The following is a 14,769-nucleotide window of genomic DNA, read 5'->3' as shown; positions in this document are numbered from 1 at the left end:
CTTAAATTCTTAAATCAGTTGACAGCCTTTGAGAATACAGTTCTTGTACGGCTGTGTATCAGCCACTTTCCTTTGCCAGTTCCAAATACAGAACTGATGAGTTTAGAAATAGATTATACAGTGCAGCCCCCTTGGAGTGGTCTCAACATCATATCTGTCAACAACTGCCCTGGAAAAACTGGGACATCCCAGTTTATCCCAAATTGGTGGCCAATTTGGGTGCCTTGCTTTTGCATGACTTCGGGCTGAGATATTGCCATGAAAAAGTGCTTTTTCCAGGTGTGCAATCTTGCGTGGGTCATGTGATTTGTGTGGGATTTTGGACCCAGGAGGTGGTGCCTTGGAAATTGAGGCCGTGTCGTGTTGGAGGGTACGCAGTAGTCTCAAAGGTGCTATATCTTTATTTTAAACCTGTTAATCTTTATTTATTTATATTTAATGCGGTATTGTTTTTAACACTCGATTGGGAGCCGCCCAGAGTGGCTGGGGAAACTCAGCCAGATGGGCGGGGTATAAATAATAAATTGTTATTGTTATTGTTCTTATCTGGGGCTGCCAGTGTGGTATCTGTGCAGGGGTGGAGGAAGGGGTGTGTGGTGGGTGTGGACCGCCCTGCGTGTCACCACTGAGGGGGGTGACAAAATGCCGGGGGGCACTCACCGCAGGGCCTGCAGTGCGCCCAAGTCACGCATCTCTCCTGCCCAAATGGTCTGCCCACTCCCTTCCTCCCCCCTCCCCCACGGTTTAGGACGGCTGAGTGGGAGGAGGCAGGCAGACTCCAGAGGCCCCACAGTGCACCCTTCCCCTATGGATGCCTCGCCCTGCCCCTGGGTGCGCTGCCACAGGTGCCCGAGTGTCTTCCTCCGCCGCTGTATCTGTGGACATCATGGTGCCCTTGAGGGCTTCCCTTGGTGGCGCCAACGCCTTGGGGCATCCCAGCACCCCAGTCCCTGCCCTTCTTTTGTCACGGGGTGGTGAGAAAACCACCCCCTTTGAGCTGAACAACAACAGCACTTTCTCACTTCGGCTGTGTTTGCTTTGAGGCTCCCCCTGCATAGCACATTTAAATCGGCGCCATACCGCTTTAACACTCATGGCTTTGCGCAAAGAATTCTGGGAATTGTAGTCCCCTGAGAGTTGTTAGGAGACTCCTGTTTCTCCCCCACAGAGCTATAATTTTCTGAGTGATTAAACAGCCAGCGCCTCTTCCCAAGGGACGCTGGGAATTGTAGCTCTCTGAGGGGAATAGGGGTCTCCTAACAACTCCCAACCCCTGTTTACAGTGGTATGGTACCACTTTTAATAAATTGTGCAGATGGGGCCTAAATGGTGTGGATGTGACCATCCTTTCAAAATTCCAAATGTGCCCATGAATCCAAAGAAGTCTGGCAATCCCTGTCCTATATTGTAGTAGAGAGGAAACGGTAGGCCTTTGCCTGCCCCTGTCTGTTTCTTTAAAATCATCTATGCTTTATGTTGATGGCTAATGGCAGCTTTAAAACAGAGACAAATGGCTGTGTTTTTGTTCTTTGTATTGCTTTAGAAAGGCTGCCACCTGGTGAGAGAAGTGAGGATTATCACAGAGTTCCTTGTGTGTGGTTTACTAAGAAACAATTTCTGGGTTTCTCTGGTAAGACACACCGCATCCTGAGAACTCCATCCTTTCCACTGACAGGAGCACTGATAAGATGCCTTATGCTGAATCTGACTATTGGTTCCCCGAGCTCAGGTTTGTCTACACCTGGGATGGTGAACCTCAGGCCTCGGGGCCAAATGTGGCCCCCAGGTCTCTCATTCTGGCCCCTGGAACTCTCCCCAGGCCACATCCCCTTTCAGCTCTGCTTTGCATCCTCCTTGAGTGTTATGACCTGTCTGGAGTTTGTTCTTGGACTCTGATGATGCTTCTGGCTTGCCTTGATGGAATTGGATTCATGTATGCGATGTTTTCAACTGTTTTTATTTGGGTATAATGGTTTTTAATTCTGCAACTGTTTTAGCTTTTTACATATGACTGCTTTGTGTATGTTGCTTCATTGCAAATCACTTCAGGGTGTCTCGTGGGAAGAGGTTCATAAATGCAGTAAATAATATTAATATGCAGTAAATAATATTAATTAGTGATGTATGGAAGTGAGAGCTGGACCATAAAGAAGGCTGATCGCCGAAGAATTGATGCTTTTGAATGATGGTGCTGGAGGAGACTCTTGAGAGTCCCATGGACTGCAAGAAGATCAAACCTATCCATTCTGAAGGAAATCAGCCCGGAGTGCTCACTGGAAGGACAGATCGTGAAGCTGAGGCTCCAATACTCTGGCCACCTCCCTGATGCTGGGAAAGATGGAGGGCACAAGGAGAAGGGGACGACAGAGGACGAGATGGTTGGATAGTGTTCTCGAGGCTACCAGCAGGAGTTTGACCAAACTGCGGGAGGCAGTGGAAGACAGGAGTGCCTGGCGTGCTCTGGTCCATGGGGTCACGAAGAGTCGGACACGACTAAACGACAACAACAAATAATATTAATATTAATGCTTCCCAAGAAAAGAACCAGTGTGGACACATATTGTGGCAACCTTTTTTGTACCATCAATCTCACTCTCTTGCCTACTCTCAGCAGTTCTTACTCCTTGCGTCCTCCCTTTCTTTAGGCCAGCTTAGTGCCCTCCAGATTTTTTTGTACAACAACTGTGCTGGCTAAGGCTGATGGGAGTTGTCCCAAACATCTGGAGGGCACCGGTTTGGCAAAGACTGCTCTAGGGTCTTCTACAACAATAACGGCTGCTGGGTGCCCCTTTTTCCTGGTCATGCAATGCAAGCCCCTTTTTGTGTATTCAGATTTGGGAACATCGTGCAAAGCCTGTTATATAAATTCCCTTTCCATTGCCTCCTTTTCAGATAGAGCAAGTGAGCCAGTTGCTAGTCTTTGTAGAAGCTGCAGTAGAGTATCATAAGCAGTCTACAGAGATTCTAGAGGATCTGCAGAGCAAGCTACAAAACAGGTAAGAATTACTCCAGGTTACCTCTTGTTCATCTTAAAACCAGGAGTGGGGAGCCTTTTGTCCTCTGTAGGTTGTTGGACTACAACTCCCATCAGTCTTGACAGGGATGGAAGGGACAGTCCATTTCAGTTCTCTTGATTCCTCCTTTTTCCCATCTTCAATCCAGTTCTTCACATTTCTGCAGCAATTTGAGATATTTAATCCTCATGAAAATTCTTCAGCATTTTCTTGCCACTTCCTCCTAATCAACACATTTATGTATGCCGCATTGACTAATGTACACATTTTCCCGAGCCACTTCTCCTAACTGCATTTTCGTATGTTAGATTTACTAATATATTCATTTTTATGCACACTTTCCCTAATACAGTCGTACTTTGGTTGTCAAACGCCTTGGTACTCAGACGTTCTGGCTCCTGAACGCCGCAAACCCAAAGTGAGTGTTCTGGTTTGCCAATGTTTTTTGGAAGCCAAATGTCTGACACGACTTCCGCTGCTTCCGATTGAGTACAGGAAGCTCCTGCAGCCAATCAGAAGCCGCCCCTTGGTTTTTGAACCATTCTAGGAGATGAACAGACTCCCAGAATGGATTAAGTTCGACAACCAAGGTACCACTGTGTATGCATTCTTGTGAGCGTTTTGGTAGGTGAACTGCATCTTAAAATTCAGGTAATTGAGATTTTCAAAGGGTGGTGGTGCTTCAGTTCCCATATTGTTTCAGAAAGTGCAAATCTGATAAATTTGGCTTTGGATGCGAACTAAATTGAATCCCTCCCCCATCCCTAGTCTTGACTACTAGGCCTGCTTACTACTGGGGCTGATGGGAGGCATATTCACCAACATCTGGCGAGCCAAAGATCTCCCACCCCTGCTTTAAACACTGCCAGCTGTGGCTCTCTGCATCTTCCAGGGTCATAGAGTTTTGACCCTTGACTTCTCTGTTTGCAGGATAAACATAGCGTCAAGTCGTCCAAGACGTGAATTCAAGCCAAAGCCGGTGATAAGGACACCTCTTGAAATAAGCAACGGTCAGCAGCACAATGGGATTTCATTCAGTCCATCGATAAAATCCACAGGTGAGCATGCATTTGTGAAACTGGCAACCCTCAAAACTAAGTTTGGAGCTCTTCATGTGTAGCAGATGAAAACTCGCTAAATGAATATATCCTTCCCTTGACTTCATTCTGGGCTAAGGTATAAATTGCCTTCATTCCCGTTTCTAATGACCTACATAGACAGTCTGCCTGCAGTAACATTTATCTACTAAATTTGCTCCTTGTCCCCTTCCTGAAAATATGCCCCACATTATCACTTAGGAACCAACATGCTCTGGTTGTAGAGGCAGACCCACACAATACAGTGGTACCTCAGGTTACATACGCTTCAGGTTACAGACTCTGCCAACCCAGAAATAGTACCTCGTGTTAAGAACTTTGCTTCAGGATGAGAACAGAAATCGTGCTCCGGTGGCACGGCAGCAGCAGGAGGCCCCATTAGCTAAAGTGGTGCTTCAGGTTAAGAAAAGTTTCAGGTTAAGAACGGACCTCTGGAACGAATTAAGTACTAACTCGAGGTACCACTGTACATTTAAAGCAAATCCAACACACATGACTCCCCCCCCCAGAGAACCCTGGGAACTGTAGTTTCTCCATCAAGGGGCCTCATTTCCCAGCACCCTTCACAAACTACAGTTCCCTGGATTCTTTGGGTGAGTCAACTTCTTTAAATATGCGTTGGATATGTTTCAAATGTATGGTGTGGATGTGCCCTAAGTTTCCTCCTTGCATTAAAGATCAGTTCTCTCTCCCCACCCACCGTGGGCTCCATTCGTCCAACCATTGTGCACCAATGGGGGAAGAGCTGTAACTCAGTGTTAAGGCACCTGTCTCAAATAGCAAAGGTCCTTGGTTCAATCCCTGTCATCTCCAGATACGTAAGAGCAGAAGAGGATGAGGCCAGTGGCCCATGTAGTCCAGCAGCCTGTTCATACAGTGGCCAACAACACGTCTCTGGCAGGATTCAGGCACAAGAGCTCTCTCCCCTCCTGTGTTTTCCAGCTACTGCTATTCAGAGGCATTGGTGCCTCTAACTGTAGAGGCAGATGGTAGCTTTCATGGCTAGTAGTCACCGTCAGTCCTCTACAATTGTGTTATCATCATTGTCAGGGAACTGACATCAGAGCGGGAGGCGAAGGGGAGGCTCCTAGATGATGCTGGAGAAGGACCCAGCAGCAGGGGGAGAAGCAGCTCAGTGGAGGGGGAAGCATTTAAGCGCAACACCAGGAACAAAAGTGGGCAGATGGGGAAATCGGAGAGAGGGCTCCCGGACTCTTCACTGGAACTCAGTGAGGAGGGGACAGGTCCTCCGCTACCTACGCCCTCCCTGCGCAGAAGGCTCCCGCGCAGTGAGAGGAGGAGGAGACTGGGTGTCAAACAACTCTTATGTTGGAAGAGATTCAAGAAACGCCCACTGACGGATTCTGCTAGTGACTGAGACAGTCATGATTAGAAAGGGCTGTGCAGTCAGAAAGGTTTAACAAGGCAAATTAGCCTAGAGAGGCACCAGTTTACGCACGAGTAACTCATACTCATCACAGCAATCCGTCAGTCCCTGAAAGTTGCTCGTGCGCAGCAGCAGGCAGGCAGCATCATGAGCAAGCCCGGAGAAGCCAGCACCCAGGGGGGAGCAGCTGGAGGGCAAACGCTGGTGGAGAGGAACCGAGAGTTGGAGCAGCATGTGGCCATTCTGAAGGCGCGGCTGGACGAAAGGCGGTCTCAAGATGCACAGGTCAGACCCACCCCCATAGCAAGGAAGGTACCGGGACTGGTGCACAAGTTTGGGGGGAAGCCGCAAGAATACAGTGCGTTTCGAACGGAAATAGAGTACGCATTGGAATTGCAGCATGACGATTTTGAAGACGACGCGGCGCGGGTGGCATATATTGTGGGTCACCTGCAGGACGGGGCCAGGGAATGGGTCAGGCCCCTTATGGCGACGCAGAATGCCGTCATGCAGGACCTGAGGAAATTCTTCCAAGCAATGGACGCAATGTTTTCCACTGATGTTCAAAAAAGTGTGACAAAGCGGGAATTGATGAACTGTAAACAGGGGAGCCAGTCAGTTAGGGACTACTGGTCGCGCTTTGCCATGATAGTTCACCGCCTCGGGTGGGAACTGGGCTCCGAACCCATACAGATGTTATTCGAGGAGGGGTTGTCCCCAACGGTTAAGGATGAACTTTCCCGCGCACCCCGCCCACAGGGGATGGATCAGCTGACCAAGGCTGTGCTTGCGATTGGCGTGCGCCAGGAAGCGCGGGCCCAGGAGAGGCGGGAAGGGAGAGAGCAACGTTGCCATGACTACCGCATTCCTGAAATACCAAGGCAGCCTTCCCCGCCAGCAGAGCCAATGGAAATAGATGGGGCACGCGCGCGGGAAGTTTCAAGCACCAGCGAAGGGCGCAAGAAGGAGGGAAAGGATTGGAAAACCTCCAAGAAGTGTTACCTTTGCCAGCGGCCAGGCCATTTTGCCAGAGCCTGCCCTCAAAGAAAGGCCTGGCAAGGAATGGTGGGAGCCGCAGGGGGTGAGGAGGAGGTGGTAAAGGAACAGGAACAGGGAAACGGGAACGCTTGGCTGCCAATCAAGGGGCACAACAGCCAGGCCAGCCACCAGTAAAAGTGCCCCAACCAGACCCCCTCCCCAAGGCGGCAATAGCCATCGAAGTGGTGCTAGAACTCCCGAAGGGGCACCCAGTCAAGGTGAAAGGGATGCTGGATTCAGGCAGCTCATGTAATTTCTTCAGCAAAGACTTTGCATTAGAGCACCAGCTCCACTTACTGCCTTTGGATTTTCCCTTGCAAGTGACCACCATTGATGGCAGGGAGCTTCTAGGAGGGGAAGTGACACACCAGACCCCACCAATGAGAATGAGGGTGTCCAGGCACTCGGAGACCATCGCCTTTCACGTCGCCTCACTAGCAGGGCCCCCAATAATATTAGGGATGAGCTGGCTAGCACAACATGATCCAGTGGTGGCGTGGCATCAGAGGACAGTCACCTTTGGGTCAGCTTACTGCCTGGAACACTGTCTAGGGGGGGAAGCCCCAAGAATGACCGTGGCCAGGGTGGCTGGGATGGCGGTGGAGCGGAAAGGGGAGGTGCCGCCACAATACGCAGATCTGCGGGAGGTCTTCAGCGAGAAGGAGGCAGATAGACTGCCACCCCATAGGCCCTTTGACTGCCAGATCAACTTGCTTCCGGGGGCTCAGCTGCCAGTGGGTAAGCTGTACGCCATGTCTGACGGGGAGATGAAGGAGTTGCGAGAATTTATTGACAAGAACCTGAAAAGAGGCTTCATAAGAGAATCAAAGGCAGTAGGGGGCAGTCCGGTGTTCTTTGTGGACAAAAAGGACACAAATAAACCCAGGCTCGTAGTGGACTATAGAGCTGTCAATTTGGTGTCAGAACCCGTGACCTTCCCAATGCCCAGGATTGACGACATTTTAACGCGAGTGAGGAAAGGCAAAATTTTTACCAAGCTGGACCTCAGGGGCGCATACAATTTGATCAGGATGAGGGAGGGGGACGAATGGAAGACCACAATGTTCACACCCCTAGGTGCCTTTGAGTACTTAGTTATGCCTTTTGGATTACAGTCGGGCTCCGCCTGTTTTCAAGCTTTCATGCACCACGTGTTGGGGTCTCTGCTGTACAAGAACTGCGTAGCCTTCTTGGACGACGTCTTAATTTATTCGGACAATGAGGAGCAACATGTTAGAGACGTCAGGGAAGTGTTACAACGACTGCAGAAGCACCAGTTGTGGGTCAAGCTGGAAAAATGTCAGTTTCACGCCAGAGAAGTCGAGTTTCTGGGGTACAAGTTGTCTGACAAAGGCTTAGCGATGGACCCAAGCAAGGTGCAGGCAGTGCTGGAGTGGAAGGCTCCCAAAACATGGAAGGACGTACAGAGGTTCCTAGGGTTCAGCAACTTCTACAGGAAGTTCATCAAGAACTTCGCCCACTTGACAGCGCCCATCACGGATTGTCTCAGTAGCAAAAAGAAGTTTGTGTGGACAGAAGAGGCCCAGCAATCCTTCGAAAAGCTGAAGAAGGCGTTCGCATCGGAAGAGCAACTCCTGCACGTAGATCTGGAGAAACCCCTGAGGCTAGAGACCGACGCGTCCGACAGAGCCGTAGGGGCGGTCCTTTTGCAGCCAGGGAGGGGCAAGCAGGAATGGAAACCGTGTGCCTTTTTCTCGAGAAAACTGAGCAAGTCGGAGCAAAACTATACAGTGTATGACCGCGAACTGCTGGCAATCTACGCGGCCTTTCGTCGTTGGCGTCATCTACTGATAGGGGCGCAACAACAGATCCAGGTTTGCACAGATCACAAGAACTTGGAGTACTGGAGAACCGCACGAGTACTCAACCAGAGACAGATTCGATGGGCACAGGAGTTCTCCAAGTTTTTCTTTGAAATCCGATACGTGCCCGGAGAGGAAAACGTAAGAGCAGACGCTCTCTCGCGTAAACCGGAGTACCTGGAAGGAGAGGGGCCGCCGGAGAAACGACACGTGATCCCCGAGGACTGATGGGTGTGTGGGGGAACTTTGGTGGGGAAACGAGAACTAGCCGGGCTGACCAGAAACGACGTGTTCGCGCAAACTAAAATCCGGGAACTACGAGACGGAAGAGGGACCCAAGAAGGGTTTGAGGAGAAGGAAGGGGTACTGTACTATAGGGGAGCGCTGTACGTACCGGGGGAGACCCTGAGGGGAAAGGTACTCAAACAACTCCACGACAACCCCACAGCAGGGCACTTTGGACAGCACAAAACCATGATGCTTGTGACCAGGCAGTTCTGGTGGCCCAGGGTGAGGGAGGATGTACGGGAATATGTACGGGGGTGCGACCGCTGCCAAAGGGCAAAGGGGGAGCGGGCTGCCCCCACAGGATTGCTGGAACCCTTACCCACGCCGGGGAAACCCTGGGAGGTGGTATCCATTGATTTTATGACAGATTTGCCCAAGTCCCGGGGAAAGACAGCAGTCATGGTAGTGGTCGACCTACTGACAAAAATGTGCCATTTTATAGCTTGCTCACATGCTGTAACGGCAGAGGAAACAGCCCGGTTGTTTGTGGAGCACATATTCCGGCTGCATGGTGCCCCCTTGAGGGTTATCTCCGACCGCGGAAAACAATTTACTTCCCGGTTCTGGAGGAAGCTCATGAGCTTGCTGCAGGTGGAGGTGGGTTTCTCGACGGCGAGACACCCAGAGACCAACGGGCAAGCAGAAAGAGCGAACAGTATACTCCAGCAATACCTACGCTGCTATGTCAGCGAGAGGCAGAACGATTGGGTAGAAAAACTAGCGCTGGCTGAATTCGCGTACAACAACGCGGAGCACGTGTGCACAGGAATGAGCCCATTCATGGCCAACCATGGGTGTCATCCCAGGGCCTTCCCGGGGAGTGGGGAGGAAAGCTGGAGCGTACCCGCTGCAGAGCAGTTTGTGGAAGAAATGGAGGCCCTACACCAGCAACTTAAGATGAACTTGGAGCGGGCCAAGGAAACTTACAAGAGGCAGGCAGACAAGCACCGCAGGGAAGGGGAGACCATACGGGTGGGGGACCGGGTGTGGTTGTCCACCCAAGGGCTACCTTTCAAAGGGGGGTGCAAGAAGTTGCAGCCCAGACGGCTGGGACCTTTTGAGGTAACACAGCAAGTTAATCCCGTGGCATTTAATCTCAAGTTGCCTGATAGCATGAAAATACACCCGGTTTTCCACAGGTCCCTGCTCTCACCGCATAGGGAAGGGCGGGAATTCCAGGGGCAAGAGGGAGAAGTCACCACACACCCGCAGGTAGAAGAAAGGGAACACCACCACAGGGCCACGGAAATACTGGACTCAAGGTGGCAAGGGCGCCGGGTGGAGTATTTGGTAGCGTGGGAAGGGGAACCCAGGTCCGAAAACACATGGGTCCCCACGGAAGCCTTCGAGGACAGGTATCTGGTGGAGGAATTCCACCGCCGGTTCCCGGACAAACCCAAACCGCTGGAGAGATTCTGGGAGGAGCAATTTGGAACCACAGATGAGGAAGAGGTTTTTGAGGGATTTTCTGACTCCGAGGAGGAGGGAGGAGAGGTTTCGGAGGAAGAAGAATCAGACTGGGAAGACCACCCCGTTGGCAGGTGGAAGAGCGGTTGGGAAGCGGGTTTCGAATCCACAGAAGATGGTGACAGTTCCTTCCGGGGGTTCCCCGCCTCCTCGGCCGACGAAGGGGACGAAGTTGGTCCCACAGGTCGGTCCAGGGGTGGAGGGGATTCTGGGGGGGAGGTGGATGTCAGGGAACTGACATCAGAGCGGGAGGCGAAGGGGAGGCTCCTAGATGATGCTGGAGAAGGACCCAGCAGCAGGGGGAGAAGCAGCTCAGTGGAGGGGGAAGCATTTAAGCGCAACACCAGGAACAAAAGTGGGCAGATGGGGAAATCGGAGAGAGGGCTCCCGGACTCTTCACTGGAACTCAGTGAGGAGGGGACAGGTCCTCCGCTACCTACGCCCTCCCTGCGCAGAAGGCTCCCGGGCAGTGAGAGGAGGAGGAGACTGGGTGTCAAACAACTCTTATGTTGGAAGAGATTCAAGAAACGCCCACTGACGGATTCTGCTAGTGACTGAGACAGTCATGATTAGAAAGGGCTGTGCAGTCAGAAAGGTTTAACAAGGCAAATTAGCCTAGAGAGGCACCAGTTTACGCACGAGTAACTCATACTCATCACAATCATCATCATCATCATCATCATCATCATCAGATCCCAGGGTGGTGTACAACATTAAAAACACATTACAGTGGTACCTCGGGTTAAGTACTTAATTCGTTCCGGAGGTCTGTTCTTAACCTGAAACTGTTCTTAACCCGAAGCACCACTTTAGCTAATGGGGCCTCCTGCTGCCGCTGCACCGCCGGAGCACGATTTCTGTTCTCATCCTGAAGCAAAGTTCTTAACCTGAAGCACTATTTCTGGGTTAGCGGAGTCTGTAACCTGAAGCGTATGTAACCTGAAGTGTATGTAACCTGAGGTACCACAGTACAGAATACCTAGTGCTATTTTTCTAGAAAAGGAGGTGCCGGAACTCGCCATGAACGCCTTCTTCTCTTATACAGTCAAACCTCGGTTCTCAACCGGCTCCATTTTCGAACGTTTCGGCTCCCGAATGCCAAAAACCTGGAAGTAAATGCTCCGGTTTTGGAACATTTTTCAGAACCCGAATGTCCGACGCGGCTTCCGCTTGAGTGCAAGAAGCTCTTGCAACGAGTCAGAAGCCGCGCCTTGGTTGTCAAACGTTTCAAAAGTCAAATGGTCTTCCGGAACCGATTCTGTTCAACAACGGAGGTTTGGCTGTAATGGCAACGGCGCCCACCTGAGAGGTGCCGGAACTGAGTTCCAGCTGGAAAGAAAGCCTTGAGAACATCGATACAGACATAATAAAAAGCATACTGACAGACAGCCTAATAATAAAATAGTCACAACAGTCTTCCCACACTTTCACAGGCCATTAATAGCTATAGGCCTGGGTAATAAGGAATGTTTTTGCCTGGTGCCTAAAGACGTGTGTCAGGGAACTGCCATTGGCTCAGAGGCGAGAGATAGAAGGGCAGTTGTGTTACAGGGAGCCCCCAAAAATCTTGCGGAGCAGTTCCTCTTCTGGCAAGGAGGAAAGCCCCACCTCCAGTGGAGAGGAGGTGCAAGGACCAGAGGATGCTAGTAAGAGCCTTAACACCGTGCCTGAGCCAGCCGGAGAGGAGGGAAGCACCCCCTTGCCATCGCCCATCATGCGCAGTAGTCTGCGGCGCAGGGAGGGGCGGAAAAGGCTGGGGGTGACGAAACTTTTATGTTGGGGGAGGTACAAAAACAGACTACTCCCGGATTCTGCTAGCGATTGAGCCAGACATGAACTTATCACGCTCTTCACTGTAAATAGTTTGCACCAAAATAAAACCTTTAAATGACAGGTCGGAGTCCTGCATGGTTACTCTCGAGCAACCGCAACAGCACCTGACAACGTGTAATGATGGTGGTAGGCAAGCCTCTCTGGGGAGAGCATGTCCCAGAAAATACACATTCTCTTTTTCTTTTTTGGATTTGATATCCCGCTTTCTCACTCCCCTTCAGGAGTCTCAAAGCGGCTAACATTCTCCTTTCCCTTCCTCCCCCACAACAAACACTCTGTGAGGTGAGTGGGGCTGAGAGACTTTAGAGAAGTGTGACTAGCCCAAGGTCACCCAGCAGCTGCATGTGGAGGAGCGGGGAAGCGAACCCGGTTCACCAGATTACGAGTCTATTGCTCTTAACCACTACACCACACTGGCTCTCTTGTGGCCACCCTCCGAACCGCTCTGGGATGGAGGACATAGAGAAGGGCCTCAGATGACATGCAGAGGGTCTGGGTCGGTTCATATGGGGAGAGGTGATCCTTAAGGTATTGGGAGAGACTCCTGCCTGAAATCTAGCTGCCAGTCGGAGTAGACAGTACTGAGTTATTTGAACTGATGGGTCTGATTTGGTATAAATCAGCTTCCTATATTGACTTGCTATGAACATAGGAAGTAGCCTTCTGCTGAGTCGGCATAATAATACTACAACAATGGGTTAATTTTGTTTTAACTGGTCATGAATAATCTTGGGCAAAACCTGCAGAACGTCAGGTTAAAAATTGCTCTCTCGTGTGACTCTGGGCAGGTTCTTCATCACATATGGACCAGCCTTGCTGCCAAGCTTTATATGACTTTGAGCCAGAAAACGAAGGCGAGCTTGGATTTAAGGAAGGCGACGTCATCACGCTGACCAATCAGATCGATGAGAACTGGTTCGAAGGCATGTTGAATGGCGAATCAGGCTTCTTCCCCATCAATTATGTGGAAGTTGTGGTGCCGTTGCCTCAGTGAGCCTGCCCTCCTCACGTCACAAATGCATTTTCGTGAGTGAACAGAAGTCTTTCCCCCAAAGTGGCTTTTCATTTGTGTGGCATTCTACGAAAGCCTTGTTCTTTTGACCAACTTACTGACTTTTTTGTATGTGTCTTTAAAAAAAAAAAGTATTTATTTTGTATTCATGTAGTTTGTACATATATATATATATCTCGTATAAAGAAATCCTCCCCTTTTGTTAAATAAACACACACAGATTTCCCTGACCTAATTCCTTGCTTTGTGCCTTGAAGATCTGTACGTTTACTGATAGATCAACTGTTGCTTCCCAAGTGCATTTACTTCCTCGCATGATGTCGGAAACTTCCCTCTACCTGCAGTGAATTTACTTGTGGGCACAATTTTTGAAGCTGCTGTGAGTAAGAGCTAGTTCTCAGTGAGCTACCTTCGTTACATTCAACTTAACTGTGAAAAGCTAATACCTGTTGTGCGCTGTACCCGAACAAAAAAGCCAAGTCAATGTCACAGCTAAATTGATTCTCCATTGAGCAAATGTAATAAACACTGTTGTGGGAAATGCGCATTTACTGTGTCTTGGAACTTGTAGCGTTCTGGTATTAGTTGCCAATAATTTCTGAGGTCTATAATCCACATGTAACTGTACTTCAGTTTCCTAGGAGGGTACTGATGCTGTTAGGAAAAAGTTAAAACATACCGTATTTTTTCGCTCTATAGGACGCACCCAACCATAGGACGCACCTTGTTTTAGAGGGGGAGAACAAGAAAAAAAAATTCTTCTCCTCTCTATTCAGCGCCCCTTCAGCGAAGCGGCAGGTGAAACGGAGCCCCTTCCATTTCTCCTCCCGCTTGGCTGAAGGGGCGCTGCGCAGCTCTCCCTCTCTGCTGAAGCTGGGAGAGTCTTGCTCTCCTGGCTTCAGTGAAAGGAACCTGAAACCTGCGGAGCGCAGCGGGAACTCGCGCTGCACTCCAAAGGCTTCAGGCAGCTATCCCTGAAGCCTGGAGAGCGAGAGGGGTCGTTGCGTACCTACCCCTTTCACTCTCCAGGCTTCAGCGAAAGCAACACAAAGTCTCCAGAGCGTGGAGGGAGCGCTCCCTCTGCGCTTTGGAGGCTTCGCGTTCCTATCGCTGAAGCCAAGGAGCCTGCATTCGCTCCATAGGACGCACACACATTTCCCCTTAATTTTTGGAGGGGGAAAAGTGTGTCCTATAGAGCGAAAAATATGGTGTTTTATGTGGGTTTTTACTTCAACTCACTTTATTTATGAAAAAGTGCTGGAAGAATAATATCCACTACTTCACTGTAGTTAATAAGGAAACTTCTTAGGGGAACTTACACTGAAATTAAATACATTGCAGAAACAGTGAGAACGGGTGGCTTTTGTGGTTACGTAAACTCAGCTCCTGTTTCATTGTATATTATATTCATAATTGGCATCTACTAGTTGAGTTGGATGCTATTTCCTACTTCAGTTTGTGTTGCAGGGCATATCAAGTACAATTCATAGCTTTTATACCTACAACCCTCAGTCTTTTTGTAGTATAGCCCAATATTGAATATCTGTTAATGGACTGAGGTTGAATCCTAACAAGACAGAAGTACTGTTCTTGGGGGACACGGGGCGGGCGGGTGTGGAGGACTCCCTGATCCTGAATGGGGTAACTGTGCCCCTGAAGGACCAGGTGTTCAGCCTGGGAGACATTTTAGACTCACAGCTGTCCATGGAGGCGCAGGTTAATTCTGTGTCCAAGGCAGCCGTCTACCAGCTCCACCTGGTATGCAGGCTGAGACCCTACCTGCCTGCAGACTGTCTTGCCAGAGTGGTGC

At 50.1% G+C, this 14,769-nt stretch overlaps 1 protein-coding gene across 2 annotated transcripts in view; it reads left to right on the top strand.

Annotated features, from left to right (window-relative positions):
• Nucleotides 1–13,504, top strand: part of SH3GL3 (SH3 domain containing GRB2 like 3, endophilin A3) — a 50,104-nt gene extending 36,600 nt beyond the window's left edge. For both annotated transcript variants that reach the window (XM_080980491.1, XM_080980492.1), the window contains 3 exons: nucleotides 2,893–2,996; nucleotides 3,945–4,072; nucleotides 12,736–13,504. In XM_080980491.1, coding sequence (XP_080836617.1) covers nucleotides 2,893–2,996; nucleotides 3,945–4,072; nucleotides 12,736–12,941 — 438 coding nt within the window. In that variant the 3' untranslated portion in view covers nucleotides 12,942–13,504. The remainder of the gene's footprint in view (nucleotides 1–2,892; nucleotides 2,997–3,944; nucleotides 4,073–12,735) is intronic.
• The last annotated feature ends 1,265 nt before the right edge of the window (nucleotides 13,505–14,769 follow it).

Source organism: Podarcis pityusensis, assembly GCF_964106645.2.
Source record: "Podarcis pityusensis genome assembly, chromosome: 14".
NCBI lineage: Eukaryota > Metazoa > Chordata > Lepidosauria > Squamata > Lacertidae > Podarcis > Podarcis pityusensis.
This window is presented reverse-complemented; position numbering and strand designations above follow the sequence as displayed.